This window comes from Schistocerca gregaria, chromosome 2 (assembly GCF_023897955.1).
Source record: "Schistocerca gregaria isolate iqSchGreg1 chromosome 2, iqSchGreg1.2, whole genome shotgun sequence".
Lineage (NCBI taxonomy): Eukaryota > Metazoa > Arthropoda > Insecta > Orthoptera > Acrididae > Schistocerca > Schistocerca gregaria.
The window spans coordinates 225,971,477-225,997,865 of record NC_064921.1 but is presented as its reverse complement, the minus strand read 5'-3'; the positions used below and the strand labels follow the sequence as shown (position 1 = coordinate 225,997,865).

Here is a 26,389-nt window from a genome sequence, read left to right as displayed (position 1 = left end):
GATGGGACATAGATAAACTGAAAGAACCAGAGTTTGTAGAGCATTTCAGAGAAGTATTAGGGAATGATTGCCAAGAACAGCAAAAGGGAATACGATAGAAGAAGAATAGGTAGCTTTGTGAGATGAAATAGTGAAGGCAGCAGAGGATCAAGTCAGTAAAAATCCGAGGGCTAATACAAAACCATTGGGTAACACAAGAGATATGGAATTTAATTGATGAAAATATGAAAATGCAATAAATAAAGTGGGTGGAACGGAATACAAATGTCTAAAAAATGAAATTGATAGGAAGTGCAAAATGGCTAAGTAAGATTGGCTAAAGGACAAATGTAAGGATGTAGAAGTATATATTAATAGGGGTAAGATAGATATTGCCTACAGGGAAATTAAAGAGACTTTTGGAGAAAAGAGAACCACCTATATGAATATCAAGAGCTCAGATGGAAAACTAGTCCTAAGCAAAGAAGGGAAAGCAGAAAGTTGGAAGGAGTACATAAAGGGTCTATACAAGGGAGGTGCACTTGCGGGCAGTATTATAGAAATGGAAGGGGATGTAGAGGAAGAAGGGAGATATGATATTGAATGAAGAATTTTTACAAAACACTGAAAGACCTAAGCTGAAACAAGGCCCTGAGAGTAGACAATATTCTATTAGAGCTACTGATAGCACTGGGAGAGCCTGACATGATAAAACTCTTCCATCAGGTGAGCAAGATATATGAGACAGGCAAAATACCCTCAGACTTCAAGAAGAATATAATAATCCCAATTCCAAAGAAAGCAGGTGCTGACAGGAGTGAAAATTACTGAACTGTCAGTTTAATAAGTCACAGCTGCAAAATACTAACATGAATCCTTTACAGAAGAACGGAAACACTCATAGGAGTAAACCTCGGGAAAGATCAGTTTGGATTCCAGAGAAATGTAGGAACACGCAAGGTAATACTGAACCTGCTGTGTGGCTAGGGCCTTCCGTCGGGTAGACTTTTCACCTGGTGCAAGTCTTTCGAGTTGACGCCACTTTGGCAACTTGCTTGTTGATGGAGATGAAATGATGATGATAAGGGCAACACAACACCCAGTCCCTGAGCGGAGAAAATCTCCAACCCAACCAGGAATAGAACCCGGGCCATTAGGTATGACATTCCATTGTGCTCGCCACTCAGCTACCAGGGCAGACACAAATTCTCATAGAAGATAGGTTAATGAAAGGCAAACGTACATTTATAGCATTTGTAGACTTACAGAAAGCTTGTGACAGTGTTGACTGGAATATTCTCTTTCAAATTGTACAGATAGCAGCAGTACAATACAGGGAGAGAAAGGGTATTTACTATTTGTGCAGAAACCAGATGACAGGTTGTAAGAGTCGAGGGGCACAAAAGGGGAGTAGTGATGGAGAAGGGAGTAATGCACGTTTGTAGACTATCCCTGATGTTATTCAATCTCTATATTGAGCAAGCAGTAAAGGAAACAAAAGAAAAAATTGGAGTAGGAATTGAAGTCCAGGGAGAAGGAATAAAAACTTTGAGGTTTTCTGATAACATTGCAAATTCGTCAGAGACAACAAAGGACTTGGAAGAGCAGTTGAACAGAATGGACAATATCTTGAAAGTAGGGTATAAGATGAATATCAACAATAGCAAAATGAGGATAGTGGAATGTAGTTGAATTAAATCAGGTGATGCCAAGGGAATTAGATTAGGAAATGACACACTTAAAATAGTATATGAGTTTTGTTATTTGGGAAGCAAAACAACCACTGATGACCAAAGTATGGAGGATACAAAATGTAGACTGGCAATGGCAAGAAAAGTATTTATGAGGAAGAGAAATTTGCCGCTGAGGATAGATTTAAGTGTCAGGAAGTCCTTTCTGAAAGTATTTGTATGGAGTGTAGCCATGTATGGAAGTGAAACATAGACAATGAACAGTTTACACAGGAAGAGAATAGAAGCTTTTGAAATGTGGTGCTACAGAAGAATGCTGAAGATTAGATGATAGACCACATAACTAATGAAAAGGTACTGAACAGAATTGGGGAGAAGAGAAATTTGTGGTACAACATGACCAAAAGAAGGGATCAGTTGGTAGGACATGCTCTGAGGCATCAAGGGATCACTACTTTAGTACTAGAGGGAGGAATGTGGGGCAAAAATCATAGAGGGAGACAAAGAGACAGTAATCAGATTCAGAGGGATCTAGGTTGCAGTAGTTACTCGGAGATGAAGAGCTTGCACAGGATAGAGTAGCATGGAGATAACAACAACATTATAATGGTTGCTCTACCTTAACAACTGCTTCATCGTTTGGAAAAACAATATCAACTTATATTCTGCTAAACACAAAGTCAGCTTTATACATAATTCACTTCTATGAATTTTGAAACTGCATTCCCATGAATTTAAAAGATAACAGTAGATTTTAAACAATTTTCTTTCTGTTCAGGTGTATCAAAAAATGACGGAACAAAGAAGCAGCACACAAGAATAGAGAAGGCAATGAAGAAAGGGCAGCCAATGGTGCACGGAATTGAACCGTGCTGCACCAGGCATGCCCCATGCAGCAAGTGAATATGTACACAGCTCCTGCTAGCCTTGGCAGACTCCGAGTCTGCAACGTGTTTAGTGATTTGCTATCACACTGTATTGTTTTCATGTCACCTCTTGCTAGCAACATTTGTTATAGTCAAATTAAGTATTGTCAATTCGCTTTCTGAAAATAAAACAACTAATTTTATTTGATTGAATTGTTGTGTAGCATTCCAAAAATACTGCATCCCATAGGCACCCTATTAGCAACATGTGGACAAGACACCACACTTTCCTGCCATTCTCTTCCCTCTGAAGCTCACATAGGTTAATTTCTAATGATTTCTGTATCTAAATGCATTAAAAACATGTGAAGGAAGCAGGAGCTCCATCCAGCTATTTGAACTTCCTGTGCTCCACATTTAGCTGGAAGAAGGCAGAGACTCTGACTAAAATGGTGCAGAGCCTCTGCCCATCTGCTTCTGTGATCAGGTCTATCACACAAGTACTATGGCCTGATATACTGCAAGAAGTTGTGGGAGTAATGTGTCAAATCCAGTCATTCAGGCCACAACAAAATGGAAGTAAGTTACAATTAGTATAAAGCTATTTCATAATAAACATGCCAGACATGGTCATTGATAGAGAAGACTATTAAGACTATTTAATAACAAAAATTAAATAGAATTTACATCTGTATTCATGCACCAAATATACTCAGAATATCAAACTGGCTATTAGATTTGCTCCTGCACATAAATTTTGTAAAACTGTCTGCTACATTGTTTTCTAAATCCACTTTACAAATATCAGTAATTCCATTCCTGTAACATTCATTCACAAAATGGTAGTGTACTTCAATACACTTTCAGCTTTTTGTGAAGTTACCATATTTATCAACATCGACTGCCCCTGAGTTGTCTTCATATACTTTTAAAGGCTCATCAGACTTTTCATCAAAACATCCAGAATCAACTTAATCTCAGTGACAGCTTCTGTCAGTGATAATTACTCAGCAAAAATAGATTTTGTAACGCTTACCTGTTTCTTAGATTTCCAAAATATTAAATTTTCAAAAAATCTAATTACATGGCCTGATGTAGACTTACACTATACAACTCCCCAATTTGCATCTACAAAACAATCTGAGATGAATATTTTCAGTTCTTCCATATGTTAATTTCAAACCTTTTGGTAGATACAAATATTTGGTTACTCACAAAGCATACTTCAAGGGAGTATCATTGTAACATTTTTAAAATCTACTCAAATAGTTTTTTGTCAGTAATCTCTGTCTTGCTTATTACCCTATCTCCCACCTTTAAGATCTCAGGTTTTCAAATCTCATCCAGTGCAGTCTCCAACAATCAGTCTTTCCTTCTCATCCCATTTGGTATGTCTCCCCTGATCAGAGTTCTGGGAAACTTTACAAAACTCTACCTATTTCCTAAACCTTTCCAGTCCTCTTCTTTCATCCCCCATCCCTCCCCTTCAGTTCTTCTGCCACAAGAAGAAGCCACTGGCTATGAAAGCTTGAACATTTCTCAAAACTTCATATATTTTTTATTCTGCCATTACTTGGTGAATAGAGTTTTTATCTATTCAGTTGCATTATATTTTCTAAAAGTAAGACATTTAGAATCTGTACTAATTCAAAATAAAATTTTAGTTGCCACAGCTTACTTACAAAATTGCAAATTATCTGGGTTCAAAAATTGAATGTTCCTGTTAGCTGCATGTTAAGTAGCAGTTTTCATTATAAACAGGCACCTTTTTTAAAAATGATGATAGCACTTATTTTCTTTTTTGATATAAAATTAATTGTCTCTTGTTAGTGTACATGCTGACTTGATCCACAGCCCAGAAGTTCTCCTTTATGGTGGAATTTATGGAACATGATAAATGAATTAAATCAAACTAGACCACATTCTGAATGTCGCCAAACTGAACTGCTTTGAGCAATAATGTATTGATGACAAAGGTCACAATCCACTATCATATATTTTTAACACTGATACAACACTATAAAGAATTGGGTGGAATGTAAATAATGAAAGTAGTAAACATATCCACTTACCGTATAGTTTAGACATTACTAAATAAACACTGCCTTAAATTTAATAGAAATAAAATTTTCTCTTGTAACAAGTGACACGCAGATATTTAACACATATTTTTCTTTTTGAGCTCACATGTTACAAATTTTTAATTAAAAATTCATCTGTAGAATAGAAGGAGTTGTCCAAAAGAAATGAGTTTAGTTTTTCCACGGCCTCAGCATTCACTAGCCAATACACCTACATTGCCTTTTCCTCTTCTCTCCTCTCTCAATCTCCCCTTTTCCCCCCTCTCCCCTCTCCAGCACAGCCACCCAATGATTCACCTAGGAGCCCTATTCTGTCCCCACCATAGTCCTGCACACTTCCTCAGTCCTGCACACTTCCTCAGGCAGCACTAGCATGTTCCCCCATGTCTAAACTACTATCTGTCCCTCTCTCCACCTCATGCCTCTTACTTGCCCAGCTAGATTTCTGCTCGTGTTAGATGCAGTTGCAGTCAGACCTTGGCACCTAGTAACAGTGGCTATGTGTGTGCCAGTTGTAGTTGTGTGAATGTGTGTGTTTTTTTCTACTTCTGAAGAAGGATTTTGTCCAAAAGCTGAAATACAGTATTTCTGTTACCTTTTTTCATTGTGACTCTCTGTGACTCAACATCTCCTCTTATGTGGTGGGTTGCAATCTAGCCTATCCACATTGTTGTTAGAAATTAATTTTATATTAAAATAGGATTTACTTTTATTAAAAATTAATATTATTGTGCAACAGATCAAAGAGTTCTGTAACTATCTTCCGTTCAAAGCCACTGACAACTACAGTAATGAGTAATAAATGTTATTTTTTATTCTACTGTTGTATCTCAGGACATCAATATTCTTGCAAACTTTGGTGGATTATTTATGATGAAATCCAGAAGCAAATATGTGTATTGTGAAGGACCAGTTAAAATACATAACTCCTTGGTGACATGATGATTTTCAGTGAACACCACGTTATTCTTACTGCTCACTTTTATTTAATCAGTACTTTCTTTCCACAAAATATTTGATCAGGTGAACATCACCAATTGAGGAACACATTTGTAGAATAAAAATCCACTTCAGTTGCCACTAATTTTCTAAATTTAAGCCATAAGCAGTTTCAAAGCTTGAAGCTTCACCTTAAGGTGTCACAAAGTAATTATGAAAACATAAATGTGTGGTGGTCAGGCCAGTCGGTCATTGGGGATCACACCCACATCAAAAAAATGTGTGGAGTAGAGGACCAGGAACCATAGCACTCACTTGACATGATATCAAATCTACTGCAGTCCAACAGTTCTGTCACGCCAAAAGACCATTTGATATCGCAATGAGCATCATCGAAGATGCAGGGCACATACACAATATTTTTGTCTGAATAATGCACTGACATGCAACCTTCACAGCTTTTCCAACACCTCTGTACCCTCGAAGAGCCCATCACAATACCCAAAAAACTATTATTTCCAAATTAGATCATGCACCTGGCCACCACAATATGATTTCACAAACACTGATGAGACAGCCACTTTAGCATACAGAATCTTCAACATGATTGCCCCTGTGCCCTGCCACTTCAGCCAACCAACATCCACAAGTGTTGTAAGCTTGGTATTTACAGCTTTCTTGATGCCTACACCCATGGTGGTTGTCCGCCTGATAGCCCCCAACCACAAACATTTCAGAAGAAATGCCGCAAATTGTTGGGCACTGCGCTCATGGGCTCCAGCCATTAGTGGTGACCAGCAGTAGGCACCACTACTTTCCCTCTACTCCTCACTACAGCTAATGACTCAGTTATCACCACCTACTGTTACCACACCTGATCTGTTGACCAAACCCTCAGTCAAAATTTCCCATTAAATTTTCACCATTGTCAATGTCGTGGGCCCCATACTTGGTGTCGATTTCATTTCCCACTATGGCCTGCTCCTCAGCCTGGTGATCTGCCACATTGTTGATGGCACATCCCACTGTCACATCTTCTGTGAATCCTACACAGCCACTAACTTCACCATTAAATGACTATCTTATCTGGTCATTTTCCCAATCTTCTCACAGAATTCCCTCTTGTTGCACGTGCTTCCTGCCCCTTCCTAAGAGGTGCACCATGATACAGTATATTACATAGTAAGAATGCTGTGCCCTCCAGTTTTCCACTGCCTCCCACTGGACAAGTGAAGAGCTGTTTACACACAGATCAAGGCAGTGACTGTCACTGGTATGCTCCACCCCTGTAAATGCCCATTGGTCTCTGGCCTACACATGGTCCCAAAAAAAGACAGGACATGGTACCATTACAGTGACTATCAGTTGATAAGTTTGAAAATGATCCCAAACAGTTACTCCATGCACTTCCTTTGAAGCTACAGCAACAACCTCTCCAGCACAACAGTGTTCAGCAAGACTGATTGCGCAGAATCATTCAAGCAAATCCTCGTCACCCTGGAGGACAGATAAGACAGCAATTATCACACCATTCACCCTCTCTGAGAAATTTTTATGCTGTTTTGTCTCCAGAATACTGCTCGAACCTGGAAGTCCAGTCATAGAAGGTTTCTGCCTGTTGTCGGAACCACATTTCAACTTCATCTTTGATCTCTTCATTGTCGTGGAATGATTTTCCAACAAGATGTGACTTCAGGTAACGGAAGACATGGAAGTCAGTGGGCGCAAGGTCCACGCTGTATGGCGGATGGTCCAATATGTTTCATCTGAATTGTTTGAGTAGTTCTTTGGTTACGAGTACTGTGTGAGGCCGAGCGTTGCCATGAAGCAACTGGACTCCACTTGTCAGCATTCCCCTGTGTTTGTTTTGAATTGCCCTTCAAAGACATTTAAAAGTCTGGCAATATGCAGCAGCATTAATTGTCATTCCAGGAGGCATAAATTCAAACAGAAGAATGACTTGTCTGTCCCAAAAAACAGAATCCATGATTTTCTTCACTGAAATTGACATTTTGCATTTCTTGGCTTTTGGTGAATTTGGATGGTGCCATTGCATTGATTGTTGCTTGGATTCAGGTGTGAAAAACCCAAATCTTGTCGCCTGTTACATTGTGATCAAATAACTCATCATCTGCTTCAGGATAGCGTGTGAGGAAGTCTAGTGCAAAGCCCATCATTTTCTTTTTGTGTTCTTCCGTTAACAGTTTTGGAACCCAGTGTACGCACAATTTCCTGTGTCACAACATCATAAAGAGTTGTCATTGGCACGTCCGGTATGATCTGAAGCAATTCTTTCAATGTGAGATGTCTATTCACATGAATTGCTTCCTCCGTTCTCCGAAGAAGGGCATCAGAGATCACAGATGGCCGACCTGTTCGTTGTTCGTCATGAACATCAGTCCTACCTTCAGAGAAATAAAGACACCATTTCATTACATTTTGTCAATTCATAATGTTTCCATAAACAGAAACAATTTATTTGTGAATATCTGCTGGTCACTGATCTTTTGCATGATGAAAACGTATGACAGAGCACACTTCACATTTGGCGGGATTCTGAATCGGTGCAGCCATTTTAAACATGACCTATTCCAACCAGAAGCAATGTTCAACTGCCGAACGATTGTGAGGAGAAAGCTAACGGTTCAAGGTTAACACCAGTGTTGCCAATTTGCTCACCAAAACTGTTGTGTTTCTCTGGCATATGGTGCATCTTTACTTTCCAAAATACCCTCATAGATTTTAAAAAGGCATTTGACTTGATTGATAGGGAAACAGTAGATAAAGTGAGCAGAGAATTTTGCATCAAATCTAAATTAGGAAACCATATTAGTGAAACACTAGATGAAGTGATCAGAAAATTTTGCATCAAATCTAAATTAGGAAATCATATTCGTGAAATGCTCACAGACACCAAATCAAAAGTATAGTTTTGGGGTGAAATATCGAAGGCGTTCAACATAAAAACAGATGTAAGGCAAGGTGATGGCCTGTCTCCACTCCTCTTTAATTGTGTACTAGAGAAAATAGTAAGAGAATGGAAACAAAAACTAAAAGAACAGAAGTTATCACCAATCACACTGGAAATTAAAAACAAAGGTATTGAAATTCACTTTTCAGCACTTGCAGATGATTTTGCCATTCTTTCTGAAAACCTAACAAATGCTGGAATACAAATCAATCTCTTATAAGAAATAGCCAACAAAGTAGGTTTAAGAATATCTGTAGAAAAACCAAAATTTATGACAAATATAAAAAATGCTCTGGAATCCCTAGCAACAGATATTGGCCAGATAGAAAGGGTAAATAAATTTAAATATTTGGGAGAAATTATCCAAGAAAATGGCTTAGAAGAATTTGCTGTAGAAGAAAGAGTACATAAAATGGAGAGAGCTTATTGAATAACTAGGAATGTCTACAACAAAAGGTGTCTGTCTAAAAATTTGAAGATACAGCACTACAACACAGTAGTAAAACCAGAATTTCTTTATGCAAGTGAATGTTTAGTATTGAACCACAAATTGCTCAAACTTGAAGTCATAGAAAGAAAAATCATTCAAAAGTACCTAGGCCACCAAAAAATACAGAGGTATGGAAATTAAGAAGGAATGAAGAAGTTTATCACAACATAGAAAACACAACGAAAGAGGTGACTACTATTTTAGGATACTTATACAGAATGAACAGAAACAGGTTAACCAAACAGATTTTTAAATATCTTTGGGACAAGAAGTCAACAATAGCCTGGATTCAAGAAGTTAGGAAAGATTTGGAAGAAACAACATAAGTGAAAAACATGCAACAGAAAGAGAGATTTTCAAGAGGAAAGTGTTAAAAATGGAAGGATTTCAAGGCAGGAGGGAGAAGAAGACAGGGTCAAATGGTCTGAGGAGAAAAAAAGGATACATAGCAGAAAAGATGAAAGAATACTAGAGGAAAAAGAAAGAACAACAAAGAAGGAAGCATTGAAATTGGTGCGTGGTCCTTAGATGACCCAAATGAAGAAAGAAGAAGAAAGGCATACATTAACAAAAGACAAGAAAAACATAGTAGTTTAATTTGTATACTGTATTTACAAGAAACTGTCACTATACTGCCTAGTGTTATTCATGCCTATGATATCTAAATATAATCAAGTGAACTACAAATAAAGCTGCCATTTTACAAACAGCTACTGATTCCTTAGCTACACTCTGCAGCTGCTGTTTAATTGCCATTATTGGCTTCATATTTACTTGATTATACAAAACCCACTCTATGGAAGAAACCATACTTGACCTCAGAATAAGAAAAATTATCGCGATGACACATTCTGTTACATTATCTAGATCTATCCTGTGACAATTTACACAGACCTCTCAAACAAGTACAGAAAGCTTTGTCCAACATTGCAGTAGCGAAAAATTAAGCCTGTTGTAATAAGTTTCAATTAGAACTAATATTTTCATTTAGAATACGAACTTCTGCTTGTGATGATGCTGATAACAAAAATTCATGCATGTCTAAATAGTGGTGCCTATGACCCATGATTTGAGCAGCTAAGTGATGTAGGCATCGTGAAAAAAGTGTGAGAACAAAGACAAGACAGTTGAAGAATTCATTATAATGAACCCTGAGACACTGAAATTCATTGATCTGTTATGAGTACATGCAGGACAAAATTCATTTGACAATACTGATATGTTGACTCACTGGAGAATGAGAACTGTCTCACCAGAGAAAAAGTGAAATAAAAACAAAAAGAAAGAAAACTACAATTTTCCCAAATGTGGATCAAAATCGAGAGATATGAAGTACATTGTCCTTTAAGTGTAATTTTGTATTTAAGTTGTTTGTTTCTGGCAAGTAACCTGTAAGTAACACAGTGAGCTTTCAAATGTGACTTGTAGCTTGTTTTGGAAATGCAGTAAATAGCAGCTTCCAGTAAACACATGTACGTTTGAAATTATCTGTTTTTTATTATTATTATTATTATTATTATTATTATCTGTGATGTCTTGGGACCACATTAAGCTGGATAATCTGGAGCATACTGTAAATGTTTATAATTTATGGAGTAAAAACAAGAATCCACTTAATAGTTGAGGAATTGGGTCTTTGGTAGATACATAAATAAGACTGAGGGCTTATTTATCTTTTGGATGAATCCTTCTTCAGAGCTACACACACACACACACACACACACACACACACACACACAAACACAAATTATAGTGAAACACACAGTATTAAGAGATATTGGCCAATATCTTAGCAACCTGATCTGTAATAACAAGGTTGTAGATGATGCAGACATCACCAGCAGAATTGGAAAAGCTTCAGCAGTCCTCCAACAAATGTGATTAACATGGGCAATTAGACTCTACAAATACGTCCACAACACTTTGGCTGTACACCTCTATCACCCTATCGATAACCATTTGTGCATATGAAACCTGGAAAAGTCAGAAAAATCAGTAAATAAGCACAATATTTTTCACCAATTTTGCTTGAGACAAATTTTGAAGTTGAATTTCTGAAAAGAAGTGCTCTATGCAGCCTGTATAAAAGCAGTGCTGAAATATGACTGGAGCTTGAGGGGTATATTATACACATGGAAGATGGAAGAATCCCCAAAACAGCACTGTTTTGGAAACCAACAGAGGATACAGGTGTAGAAAAAGACATCACAACACATGGAAATAAACTTTTGCAAAAGCAGCCGATCAGGTTTGCTGAAGGGAAATTGTTGCTCAATATGGTACCTAGCATTCAAGGAACTAAGTAACTGTCTAGCTTGATAATAGGTAATATTGTATATATAATTCATTTTAATATTTACCTTTTATCATTTTCTAGATTATTTTCTGTATTTACATTTTATACCAGAAGGATGAATGTCTGGCTCCAAAAGTTTAAAACGGCATTGCCATTTCACTAACCACATTCTTTAATTATAGTGTTGTCTCCTGTGCTATGATACTTTGTTTTAAAGTCTTTAATTTTCCATTATACACAAATGTGTGTTTCCAAATTCTACACAAGGGTTATATCAAAGACATTTGTACTGTTTATGGACACCAAGTGTAATAAATGTTGTTGAGGATTTTTGGGTATTGCATTTAATGTTTCTCAAGCTTTGCAATATTTTGATGTAACATATGGTCATAATCAGTGGTGATATCAGTAGTTGGACTTTTATTAACAATTAATAACACCACCCAACTAAGCACAGGTGTCCCATTAAAATATAGCAATCTCTCACAATTTCATATGTTATACTGCCTCAGTATTTTCCAAATATCAATAAAGCTGCAAAAACAGACCAAAAAGGCTTCAATACTTACTTCATGATGTGACACTATAATGTGGAGCTATAACCCTCAGTATGCTTTCCTCTACTTTTCTCTGAAAAGAATTAAACTCATAAGTAAAGAATGTTTGAAGCTCTAAAGCTGATATCATACCGTGACTCTGATTCCAGATTTTTTCTCAGCCAAGTCTTTTCTGAGGCCTTCAGTGAGCACCTGAACAGCATGTTTACTTGCACTATACATGCAAAGACTTGGAGTAGATGGTGAACGAAGACCAGCAGTGCTAAAAAGTCACACAGGTCTTGGTATTACAGGTTAAATATTAAGTGCAAGAAAATTACGGTGGGCTATAGAAACTAGATTAAGACTATTACAGCACTGAATATTTCACGATGGAAATGAGAAACAATTATGATAATTCCACATTGGATACAACAAACATTAATAGAAATTCCATGATGGAAACAATAAACAATACTGGATATACCTACATGGAAACAGTAAGCAAAATTAAAATGCTAGAATAGAAACAATAAGTCATGTTGGAAATACCCAGAGAAAAACAGTAAACTGCAATAAAAATTTCAAGAAGAAAATAATCAGCTGTGATATAAATCTCAGATGGAAACAATAAACAATAATGGATGGTGCAGAAAGGCAGCAATAAATAATAATGGAAATTCCACAATAAACACAATTTTTCACTTTTCTAAAGCCCCATCATTTCCTTCCATGGCAATGCAAAAGTGTGAAATTTGTATCAAAGATGCCTAAAACCTCCCTCTATATTGTGAAAAATCATGGTGCTCTGTGATTTTACCCTCGGGCTAAGTAATGCTTCAAACAGCAAGGTGTTGGGACATGTTGGAAGAAAGCTAGAGCTCAGAAGTTCACATGAGGTGTAAGATGCGTTGATCACATCATATTGGCATCAAATTCTACCACAATTCTTCCCAGTGTCATCATGGATATGTCACGTGATGGGAAAATCATCATCCCCCCCCCCCCTTACCCACACCCACCCCTTCTGTTGGCACCTCTGTGATGGAGGTCATAACTGTTTTTTTTGTTTTTTTTTAATGAGTAACTGAGGAAAACATTTCAGGCACTCTGCTGTCCACAATCAACACAAATAGGCCCCAGAAGGGAACATAAAGGGTGTCAATGAAACCACCTCTTCCTTGGAACCAAGCAAGGTGGCACAGTGCTTAGCTCACTGGACTTGCATTCGGGAGGATGATGGTTCAAACCCGCATGCAGCATTCAGATTTAGGTTTTCCATGATTTCCCTTAATTGCTTCAGGCAAATGCCAGGATGGTTCCTTTGACAGGGCAGGGTCGGTTACCTTGCCCATCTGTTCCTAATGTGAGCTTGCACTCCATCTCTAATGACCTCATTGTCAACAGGGTGTTAAACTCTAATCTCCTCCTCCTCCTCCTACTTTCTTTGGATTATTCGTTTAAACATATTTTCTGATAAAAATGACAGCTTACAGTATCATGTGCACAGAACATTTTTCTTGAAATCATTTGGCACTGTTGATGCCCCTGAATGATTCAACCCTTCTCCAAGCACATTAGGAGGCCTCAACACCACTTAATGTGATCTGCCCCTTTAATGTGTATTGCAACTGCAATTTTTGCTCTGGTATACAGTGTGGAACCACTAGGGACTGTTCAGAATCACTTGACAAAATCTGAATATGATCCAAAACATCAAAGAGTGCTTACACTTTTTCAGCCATCCTGTTTTGCACTCTCCTGTGACATGATCACAGTGGGATGTGACACTGACATGTGCAAAGAGTCTCTTTAAGACTTTCCAGTTTGGCAACGTCCTTGGTTCCTTCTATGCTCCTTTGTTGAGAACTTTACAAATTTGTCTATACAGAAATAACCTGTGACCAATTGCTGTTGCTCTAGTACCTCCTTGCAGTTGTACAGAATCCGAGTGGTGTCAAAGAGATTGTCTGCTTGCACGTGCATAGGAACCAATCAACAGTTGTCGATGTCCAAGGATACTTTTAAAATGCTTGACAAAGGTGAGTGGGTTGTACTGAGGGTGCTGCTGAACTGAGGGATCATAGAGTGACTCTTTTCTGTTGTATTCCTGCAGTGATTATGTCACAGGAAGGTGTGAAACAGGAGGCTGTAAGTCATATTTTGCTGCTTCAGATCACATTCAAAGTTTAATGTATTGTTTTGCATTGTCCACAGTGATTCCATACTGTATCCCAGAGCAAAAATTGTGTTCATACTACACTTCAAAGGGTTCAGATCATGTTCAATGGGGTTGCAGCCCCCAGCCCCACAGTGTAGGTGTGGATATGATGACCATACCATCATGTGACACATTGCGGTGGCATTTGGCGGAATTATAATGTGACATCATTAACTCACTTAACATCTCACATGAACTTTTGAGCTATGACCTTTCCTCTCAAGTGTTGACATCTTGCTGCTTGAAGCACCACTGGGAACAAGGGTAACAATGCACATATTTCAGAATACTGCATAAGCTGAAGATAATGATTGCATTTCAAAAAAGTTATTAATCAATTCTTTCGTACTGTGCAATGAGTTAATAACTTTCAGCAACAAAAGTAGAGATTTCGAATATTTTGTCAATGCTATGTGTCCCAACATTACTGAACACATACAGTACAAAATATAGTCATTACTTCGAGAGCTTTAGCCAAATGCTGAGCACCTCAGGGAACTAGGTCATTTGTGGCTGCGTTCATGTTTAAGGAATTCAGGGAACCTGAGCTGTTATCTTTTAGCTGTTGAGGTAGCAGTTTTTTTTCAGATCAGCATCCTTCTCTCTAATTTATGTGATTAAATTCAGATTGCATGAGTGTGACTAGCTTTACGTGGTGTAGTGGAAGTTTCCTGTTAATAAATTACCTTGTCTTTTGTTAAGTCAACATTTACTTAATGCACATCCCTAGAGGCCCACCTTCTTGATGGGGTTTGTGAAACATGACGAATGAACATATAACTGTCAACTGATGTCAGACTTTTAAACTTTTAAGCTTTGAATATGCTTTTGTGACCCCTTATGCCACAACAGTGAATTGTTGTTTGTCATAGAGTAGACGTCACAAGAATTAATGAAAAACAAACAGCAATGTTCACTGAACCTGACTGTCCAACCAAGATGCACAGTTTCTTCCAGTGACTGAGAATGGTGACGGAAGTCCAGTTATTTCATCTTTCAAGACAACATTGAATGGTTTCCTTCTCTGGTGAGATGATCCTTCAATGTTTCATGCCTGTGTGGGAGGGGTACACGTTAATGGGAGAATGAACTGGAAGGGAGGGATTGTATTTCAGTTTTACGTTTTCCATATATATTAACCAAATTTATATGGAAATATTTTAGTAAAGTCATCAAAAATCAGCTGCTGAGCACCCTATACTCACAAGTAATACCCTGATACGTGGAAGCTCTTGTGTCTGCAGAGGATCTCCAACCGACACAACTGATAAAACTAGTTACAAGGTTCCAAAAGTTACATTCCATAGCATTCTCAGAAGCAGGGTACAAAGATTTGTTTGCTGATGGAGACAGTTTGTATACTGGCTTTCATTCTGATTAACAGCTTGGTAGTGATCATACCAGTACAAAATTTTAGATAAAATATTTATGTCATTTCAAAGATTATATCTACATTTTAAACAGGTGCCCTATGCCTGACTCTTTGTGCTTTGTCAGTGCTGTAGGGAATATATGGTAGACTTACTACATATAATTAGGTTTTGTAATGGAGTCAAGACCTATAGGCTGTAGCTAAAATGAAATAAATCTGAGATTCACAGACTGCAGTTGTGGGAGGCAGTGTTCCCATGTACATCCAGACAAGCTTGACCAAATTCTTAATTTACCTGTAAAACTGGCAACACAGTGATCACATGCCTCTAAAGAAAGAACTATGTCTGGCTGGTGGTTGGCCACTACCACTCCACTCACTAAAATGTCAATTACAACATTGTTTTAACTGAAGAATAAGAAGACGTGATCATGAGTGTGGTATGGCATAGCAAATCTGCCACAGGCAAAATCATATTTATGTGACACTGAGGCTGCTGATAATATACATATAGCAAATAAAGATTTGTTTCTTCAGCAGCCGTTGTCAGAGCATAAACATGCTGTGGTGCACCACTTGCACAAAATGTATTACACTGATTTGAAGGATAGTGATAATTAATTTTGCAGAGTGTTATAAGGATGTTTTGTATAGTAGACTTCATCTCAGAAAATTATTTGAATGTAACTACCTTGGTATGTGCACTGATTATTTTATTGTATGTTTAGAACAGTGTATATTTACAGACATTTATGGAAGTTCATTTATAAGGTTTATAAAGACAAACACACTTCAGACTTCGACAATAAGTACCTGTTAGAATACAGTACTTAAATTGTTTCTGATAGATCTCTGTCTCTGAATATCTTGACCTATCCACGTTCTTAAAGGTTGTTCTCTATGGTAATATCTACATACTATGATGTTTTATTAAGGAATGAAAAGGTCTACGCATGTGCTAGTTATTGGCAATGTTAAAATAATTAATAAAGAGTGTTTTGTGATATTTGCACTTCAAAGCCGATGATTGTTCTCAGTAACCTAAAATGCTTACCTACTTATGTTTATAATGAAACCATCATTGACACCCCTCTGCAACATTCCTTGTACAGCCTCCCTTGTACAAATGCTTAGTCCAAGGACATTAATTTCAAAAGTTTTTCTCCACTCTTCTGTTGATGCAGCTGAAAATAAATATTATTCTACAAAGAGAACATGCCAACCAGCACTTTCCGGCATAAATAGAAATTAATTTAATGTTTACTATCAAAGAATTGCATTCTAAAATAATATTACTTGAATATTTTAATGAAGAAGAATTTAGGACCATTTTTACAAAACTCACTTTATGCATTTTCAAAGTTTTTTTTTTCTTAACAAATACTGTTCAACTTTCTCTACACACCTATGTAGCAGATTTTAGCAAAACGTGTTTTGTTCCACACTTACAGAACACAAAATACAGCCTGTTTTTGTGAGGGACTGATGACCCTGTAGTTTGGTTCCTTTACATGTCAAATCAACCAGTTAAGAGGTATAATCATACATTAAAGGTTCAACATAAGAATTCATGTATTAAAGTTTGAAACTGAAATGTCTTGCAGATAAACCAACCAGGTTTCAGCAAGTCTCACCTCATGCAAATGTAATGGCGCTTCCAAAACTCACCTTATGCTATTCGGGTGCCAAAGCCATTATAGGTATTCCTGAATATATACTCTGAAGACACTGAAGTTGTCTTTTACATACAATAAATCAATCTCTGCCAGAGATCGCTATTGCAGAAGTCTTTCCCCATGACAGGTATGGTTCTATAACCTGACTGCGTTGATACATGAACCAAAACAAGGAATTCATAACATTTCTCAGTATACTTGGTGTGAAACAGAAGCTGGAAGAGACGCAAATGACATTGCATCTCTGCTACAACATTTTCTCTTAGATTATTTGGAAGAGAGGATTAGAGGTATTGGTAAGAAAGGACTGAAACCTGAGCTTTTTTCAGACTTGGGTGCCAACCAGAACAAGAATTCTATAATGCTCTTTAAGCTGGCACATTTTATGGGACACACTATAGTCTTCTCCAAATTTACTCAGTACTTTTCTATTCGCAGATGTAGTTTCTTGCTACTGGATCGTGCATTTGGTACAGTTTAGATTGACTATTGGAAGAAAGAAGAGATCATACCACATTGTGAAGTTTGGAAATGCACTGGTGTGGAGAAAAGACTGATTTTCCTACAACTTCTAATTGAATTTCTAAGGAAATACTGAAGTCTACCTTGAATTTTAAAATGATGGATGTACAATCAATAACTTACAGAGAATGTTAGGATTCAATGTGCTGTTAAAATGACATATTTATCTAGATCAGAAGTATGCTGTGATGTTTTGAGAAGAACATTCATTCATTCAAAATCATGAAACATTCTGGAATTATTCGCAAGATAAACACTTGAGTGCAGAAAAGGAGAAGGATATAATGAATCTCATGCATTTCTTTACCATTTGTAAGGATGCAGCAAGTTTCTACAGTGATATACTCTCTGCAAGTTGTGTAGAGTATCAAGATCACAACAGCTCATAGGAAATTTATGAGGATGAAGGGTCCACTGAAGTGGTGCGTGCAGAAGAGAAAAAAGAAATATTATTTTAAAAATTTAATGTAAAAAAACAGTCATTTAATATTCATACGTCACTGATCTAGTTTGAGCATAATGTGTGTTTTGAAAAAGAAAACTGTTTTCCTACACCCAGCAGTTGATAAACTATAAAAATTTTGTTTATAAGCTAAGACCATCTTAAAACATATTCAGAACTATACAAAATTTGCTAATTGTAAAAAAAAATTCTTCTCAACTTGCTTCTTAGTTAAATAAAGTGTCTCCTGTAAAATTTTTATTTCTTGGATGAAGCGAGTGTTGAAAAAATGGTCCTCAATTTTTCCTCGGAACAGAACACCAGGTCTTTCCACTCCCACAATTTTTATGCAGTAGTATTGTGACTGTATTGCCTGTGTTAGGAGCACATTATAATTTGTGACTTTATTTGCTATCATTACAAATAAGAATAAAATATATCTGTAGAATAAGATGAAAAAGGTATCTCTTAATTTTACAAAAGCTTATCCAACGCAATTTCTGACAGAATTAAATGATTTAAATCTGCCATGAGTAGGGATAAATAGGCATACACTACAAAAGAACTCTGAGAATGAAATTTCTAAGCATCCAAAAGAATAAAAGTCTATGTTGGCACCAGCATGTAGATAAGTCAACCAAAGAACTTAATTCTGCCTGCTTTGCATTTACAGTTCTCTCTTACTGAGCTGACCTGTAGACAAAGAGACTAATGTCCTTTTACTTGATACTGTTTTATTCTGTTTGAATGCAGGCAATGCCACAAATTTATTTATTTTTACAGAATCTTGTAATAAGAATATTGTACTAACATCTTGCGGAACCTTCTTCAGGAACCTTGGAATTCTTACTACTGCATCACATGCCAATATGTGTAGTTCCTAATGATATTTGTCATTAATAATGTTAGTGAATTAAGAATGAAATGTGAAATTCACAAACACATTATTAGAAAAAAAGTTGAGTAGTGGCAGTCGAGGAGCCCAATGGATGTGCCTCGCGCAGTAGCAGAGTTTTCTGTTTTATACACAGAATTTACCTTAGCTTCTGTTTTTCACAAACTTCTGCAGAAAATTGAATTGTTTCAGTGTATTTTGTTACAAAGACTAGTATTTACTAACTTACTATAAGCTATGTGCATAAACTTCAGTGCATTCTCTTTGTGTGAGTTGACTTTGGAGTGTGGTTAAAAATAAAAGTAGTGTAGTAGCTAACTTAGATTGCAATCAGTGATTTCTTGGGCTAGTATTACATTACTTGTGGTACAGACAAAAATTAGTTAAAGATGGGTAGGACTACACCTGTTGTGTACAGACTCAGGGGGAAATGGCCATGGTCAGCAAACAACTGAATGCTATGTTGGCCACGGTTAACAGGCTTCAGGCTGCTACCCTGAGCTACAATGGAATTGGGGCACCTGAGATAAATGCTTTGACACCTCCATCACCTATAGCATAGCATGGGATCTCTGATCCCTTCACATATCCCGGCCAGTCAACACTTACCTCACGACAATTGGTGAACAGTGGTCAGTGGCCGTATGACTGCCTCCTTGCATTTTAAACACAGGTTTGAGATATTGCCTACTGCTGAAAGTACATCTGAGCCAGGATGCAATGCACTGCCTATTGGAATGGTTCGATCTTCTTGAGAGGTCCAGACAAGCACAGAGAGTAGGCTGCCTGTCACTGGGATCTCCATTGTCAGGTGTGTAATGAAGATTGTCACAAAAATTGTGCAGAGTTTGGAAAAGAAGGCCAGTGTTCATTCTGTTTACTTGCTGGAGAAGAGGCGGGAGGCTAATTTCATCCAAGTTGGTTGAAGTTGTGGAGAAGACTCTGTTGGCAATGATTGAGCACACTGGGTGCACCCAGCTGCAAACTGTGGCTTGTGTAGGTATGAATGATGTCAGGCAAGTGGGTACAGAGACCATCCTCAATTCTTACAGGCTACTGGCTGATTTGGTGATGATAGATAGCTTTGTCTGTGGGGTGGAAGCAGAACTATCATTTTGTATCACAATCCCCAGAACCAATCATGGTCTTTTGATTTGGAGCCAAGTGGAAGGCCTAAACCAGAGGCTCAGATGACTCTAAGATTATCTTGGATGTGGATTCTAGACCTCCACTGTTGGGCAGAGAACTGTAGAATCACACTTAACAGGTCATGCATTCATTACACATAGGAAGTGGCTAACAAGTGGATCTTTTAGGACTGTGATCCTCTGCAGGCCCAGTAAGATAAGTTCTGATTTCAGACAGGATAGCATTCATCACAGCAATTTGGAAAACGAAAATGCTAAACAGTATTGCTTAACTGCAGGAACATTTTTGGAAAGGTCCCAGACTAGCCTTGCTTATAAATAGTGATAATGCCCACATAGTACTATGGACAGAAAGCTGGCTCAAACCAGACATTAACAGTAATTAAATTTTAAACTCTGACAGGAATGTATATCACAAAGGTAGGATGGACCCTGGTGGTGTAGGTGTGTTTATAGTCAGAAAAATATGATATCTAATGAGAGATTAGCACAGATTCTGAATGTGAAATAATTTGTGTGAAAACAAATATTATAGGTGGCTCATAGACGTGTTTCAAATTCTTTTATAGTCCCCGTCTCAAGAGCAGTAGTAGCAAAACATTTGAGGGGAAACTTGAATTTTTCATGTAAATTTCTCACTCATTTTGTAGTATTAGATGGGAATTTCAACTCAGTAGATATAGATTAGGAGACTCAAGCAATTATGGCAGGTAGTAGGCACAGCAAATGAGGTGAAATAGTTCTGTAGGCCTTATCTGAAAATTACTTTGAGTAGTTAATCAGAGAACAGATCTTAGATCCGCTGGTGACAAACAACATGAACTTTGCAACTCAGTTAGCATAGAACAGGGTATCAGTGACCATAAGACTATTACAGCATCACTGAATTTGACCATATATAGCAATACAAGGAAAGGTAGGAAAATCACTCTGCTTAGCAAGAGTGACAAGAAACAGATTTCGGATTACATGAGCAGCCAGAAGAAAAAAAAACCATGTCTAGCTGTAACAATATTCAGTATCATCAGAAAAAGATGAAGAGCATTGTAAAATATGGTATACTTTAGACAGGTATTGATGAGCAAAGTTGTCAGGCATGCAAAGACTGGCCATGGTTTGGCAGCTGTGTTAGAAGGCTGTTATGAAAGCAAAGAAAGCTGCACTGCAAATTTAAACATAGTCAAAGCCTCACAGACAAATAAAAACTAAATGAGGCCAAAATCAGCATAAGGAGAGTCTAAGATCTCTCCCCATAATTTTAAGAGAAGCGCCATCATATGTTTTGCTCACTATTTTGTCAGTAACTCCCCAAACAGCACATGCATTGCGTATAATTTCTGATAAACCCTGAGCAGTTCTGTCTCTACAATCATTGTGAAAAACCAATAAATCTTTCTACCAGACTGTCCTGTGTACAAAACGTGAGAATAATACTCATTTGTGACTTACAAGGAACAGCCAGTCTTTCATCTTCCTGCACGCTAACAAACTCTTATGACTATGACTTCTTTTAATGTTATCACTAATAACATTTGTAGCCAATTCAGTTAATTCTTCTGAATTGTGCTTGACATTCCTTTAAAGCCAGAAGTGCAATGCAAATGAACACATAAAAACTGTTCCTGTCAAGACAAAAGTTCCACTAATTCAAGGCAATTGTCTTTATTGTTGGAAATTCCATCTTCAAAGTATCTTTTGAATGCAAGCTCTTGCTTGCCCAAGAAACAATTAAAATCAATTGTCTCTCAATTATGAATCTATTTTGTTTCACATTTGCATTATGTTTTATGGCCGTAGGTCTGGCTCCTTCAGAAATGGAATGTTCAGTATGTCCATGACACAACAACTGAGAACTGTCTTGATTCTTAAGGTGCCTTTTGAATTTTGGATTATATCACATACAGGCAAAAATTCTCAAATCCTTGGACTGTAAAGCAAACCAAGGCCCAGATACAGACTCAGATCACTTAGTTATGATGAAGAGTAGACTGAATATCAAGAGGATTGTCAGGACAAATCAATGTGTAAAGAAGTGAGATACTCAAGTACAGAGACATGTTTGATGGTCTGTAAGGCTGTAGGAACTGTGATAAAAGATACTGTGGTTAGCAGTTCAGTTGAAGGAGAGTGGGCATCTCAAAAAAGGACAGTTTTATGGCCGTAGGTCGATAAAAGATACTGTGGTTAGCAGTTCAGTTGAAGGAGAGTGGGCATCTCAAAAAAGGACAGTTACAGAAATAGGACTAACTATCAGGAAAGACAGAAATACTGCAATCTAAGTCACTTAGGAATGAAATAAATAGGAAGTGCAGTAAAGTCAAGGTGAAATGACTGTAGGAAAAATGTGAAGAAATTGAAAAAAGAAAAGGGATGTTGGGTGGGCTCATACAGCATATGGAAAAATCAAAGAAACTTTTGAGAAAACTAAAAGGAAATGTATCAACATTAAGAGGGTGAGATTAATTTGACTGTTAAAAGCAGAGCAGAGAGTGCAAAGAGTTTGCTGAAGGTCTCTAGAGAAAGAAGGAACTGTCTGATGATGTGAAAGATGAAAAAATGTGTGTTGGTATGAAAGGCATGGGGGATCCAGAATTAGGACCAGAGTTTAAGAAGATCTGGAACACTTGCAACAAATAAGGCAGGAAGTATAGATAATATTCCTTTATAATTTCTAAAATCATGGGAGATGTGGCAACCAAACGACTGTTCATGTCGGCATGCAGAGTGTGTGAGACTAGGGCCATACCATCAGATTTTTGGAAAAATATCATCCACACTATTCCGAAGATACTAATGACAGATAAGTGCAAGAACTATCATACAATCAGCTTAACTGCTCATGCATGGAAATTTATGATAAGAATAATATACAGGAGAATGGAGAACAAAGTTGAGGGGTTGTTAGGTGATGATTGTTTGGCTTTCAAAAAGCTAAAAGCACCAGAAAGACAGCCCTGACATTGTGCTTAATAATGAAAGCAAGGCTTAAGAAAAATCAAGACATGTCCATAAGATTTGTCAACCTAGAAAAAGCATTCAGTGATGTAAAATGGTGCAAGACATTGGCAATTCTGAGAACCAGAGGAGAATGCCCTATGGAAACACAGGTAATATACAATATGTAGAAGAACCAAGAGGGAAAAATAAGAATGGGGGCCAAAACAAAGTGATTGAGTTAGAAAGGGTGTAAGACAGGGATGCAATCTTTAATCCCTCCTGTTCAATCTACAAACTGAAGAAGGAATAACAGAAATTAAAGTTTCAAGAATGGTGAAAGGATATCACATTTTAAGACTGATGAAAAAGTAGCAGTGCATAGATCTGCTGGTAATCCTCAGTGAAAGTGAAGAAGAATTACAGAACACACTGAATGGAATGAAGAGTCTATGAGCACACTCTACAGATTGAGAGCAAACCTGAGAAAGATTGAAGTAATCAGGAGTAGCATAAATGAGGTTAATGATAAATTTGAAAACTGGTGACCAAGAAGTAGATGAAGTAAAGGAATGCAGACTGTGAGGGAACTAAAAAAAGTAGAAAATTAAAGTGTTTGGTGTGCGGTGCTCTAGAAGGATGTTGAAAATTTGGTGGAATGATAAGGTAAAGAATGAGGATGTTCTCCACAGAATAGGTGAAAGGAACACATGGGAAACACACGCAAGAAGAAGGGTCATGATGACAGAATGTATGTTAAGATATCAGGGAATAACTTTCATGGTACTAGAGAAAGCTGTAGAGTGTGAAAATTGTAGGGAACGTCAGAGAATGAAATACATCCAACAAATAACTGAGGACATAGGGAGCAAGTGCTACCCTGACTTGGCACAGGAGAGGAATTCATGGCAGGCTGCCTCAAACTAGTCACAAGACTGAGAACTTCAGAAAAGAAGGAATTGGTCAGCTGATACAAATACCTGGGCTTAACAACCTTAGGGGTAAGAAATAGAATGATCACATGGCTCAGCTGTAGATGAAATGATTGACAAACTTGTTCATTAGTAGCATGATACATAAATGTAATCAGTCTATAAAGAAGATAGCTTATAAGATACTGGCATGGCCTATTCTAGAGCATTACTTGTGGAGTGCATGGGTGGCACATCAAATAGGATTTACAATGGATACTGAACATTTACAAAGAAGAATGCCATGAATGGTTACAAGTTTGTTTGACATATGGGATAGCATAATGGAGATGCTGAAAAAACTGAACTGGCATGATTCAACTAACTACAGCATGCTTGGAGACATTTTATCAATAATTCTACCAGCTCTCCATTTGTCAATGGAATGGAAAGATGCCCTGATATCTGTGAATTACCTTTGCTATGAACTTGACATTTATTTGCAGAATATGGATGTAGATACAGGTGTAGAATATTAGGTGTGTGAAATCTTATGGGACTTAACTGCTAAGGTCATCAGTCGAATATTAGGTTCTGGGCCTAATTCTGTAACTGTTCTCGGGTGGATACTAACTTATTACATTCTTTTTGTAGTGTATTAATTTTGTAACATTTATATAATATGTAAATATATTTTACACATACCTGTAAAATTTCTAATCTCCATGTTGAGTCAGATGCAACTGAATTATGTTCATTATGTGTTGCACTAATCTATCCACGTCCTATGCTTTCACTGTAATATAACCGACATTTAGCCCACAGCTATCTATTTCCAGTTCAAGGATTTCTTGGGATTTTAAACATAAACAGTTTCCTGGGCACATTCAAAGGAATGTGTATTTTATAGAGTGATGTAAGGGGTAGGCAGACTATTACCTGTAAGGTCTGAATCTTGAGCAACACCAGCATTATTAACCAGGATATCAACTCCACCAAGGTGGTCATTTATCCATTTGAAAGCACTGAGAATCTGTTCTTCATTTCTTACATCACCCTCTAAGGCATACAGTTTCCCAGGTGCATCATTACTTTCCAGAGCCTACAACAGACATTTACTGTAAATTAATGTCTACATATGTGCAAAATAATATTTTAATATGAGCTTTTAATTCTGAATATATTACAGTGGTTGATCTTCACCTCTGGATACAAAAAAGGTTCATGGAGAGTCATGGTAGGATAATCACTTCTGGCATACATAAAAATAATACAATTAACTTTGATTACCATAAAAAATTGTATACCAGTTCTAACCAAAGAATGCTGTAACTTCTTGCTCAAACAGTAGGTCCTATACACACATGGAAGAGAAGGTACAACACAATTAGTGATACACAAGCTGGTAGCTGAGCATTCTACGATGGCCTATATAGTAATTAGTTTCAACAGGGGCTGCAATCAGCAGGCTGTGCATGCAACTGCTGTCATATTAGCAGGCTGAATGGCTTCTAGTGATCAAATTAAGTGCAAACTTCACATGTGAAGTATGAAGTGGCACACACACCAAATTGGTAGTTACAGCACTCCTCTTCCTTTTCATGGGAGTGAGCACTGTGCTTCTGTCCATTTGTTTTGTGGTTGATGTAGGCTGACAAGTCATGCAACACACTGCCATCGATGTGTAGGGTCAGAAGTGGAGCGAGCACAGACAGGTGCGGTGCCTGCCACCAAATGAGAGGTCATATGGTAGGACAGGCAATGCTCGTGCAGCTTCCAGTTACACATCTGAGTCAAATCCCAGGGAAGGAGGTTGTGACAAAGATGGTGGAACAGGCAGTACCAGCTGTGATGGAGCCAGCGGTGGTGGAGCATTGCTGTGACATTGTGGGAGCCAGGGTCCTGCTGTGGCCCACAACAGCTGAAGGAGGCAATCACAGCAGAGGAGACTGTTGTGAAGACATTAGCAGCAGTGGTGGAGCAAGGTCACTGGCTGCAACATAGGAGATGGCTAGGCAGACAGAGGACACAGGAGTGGCAGAGGTGCACCCGGTGTGCAGTCGCTCATGCGAGGTCATAGGTAGTCAATATGTTGTGACGCCCTCCCCTCAGCCATGCAAATAAAGCAGAGGAGTCAGCCATGGTTACTCTCAGTTACCACCAGCACCTATTTTGCCCAGCTGCCAAACCCATGAGCCCAAACTGCTGTGCCAGACCAGAACCATTGTGGTGCCCATGTCATTAGATGGCCTGGCATTGGCTGAAGCAGATGGAGCAGAGTCCAGGGCTGACAACAGTGCAACAGCTCTACTGGTCTCTTATCACCAGTAGGGGTGAACATAATAGAACTGAGGAACTGGTCAAGAGCTACTTCTGGTAACACATCCAAAATGTATTTTTTCATCTGAGTCTTAAATGT

The 26,389-nt window shown here is 37.8% G+C and overlaps 1 protein-coding gene across 2 annotated transcripts in view; it reads right to left on the bottom strand.

Annotated features, from left to right (window-relative positions):
• The window catches only part of LOC126336743 (dehydrogenase/reductase SDR family member 11-like), a 150,158-nt gene that overhangs the window by 94,237 nt on the left and 29,532 nt on the right, over positions 1-26,389 (bottom strand). For both annotated transcript variants that reach the window (XM_050000737.1, XM_050000738.1), the window contains exons 2-4: positions 24,910-25,072; positions 16,497-16,626; positions 12,003-12,132 (exon numbers count right to left, since the gene is read on the bottom strand). In XM_050000737.1, coding sequence (XP_049856694.1) covers positions 12,003-12,132; positions 16,497-16,626; positions 24,910-25,072 — 423 coding nt within the window. The remainder of the gene's footprint in view (positions 1-12,002; positions 12,133-16,496; positions 16,627-24,909; positions 25,073-26,389) is intronic.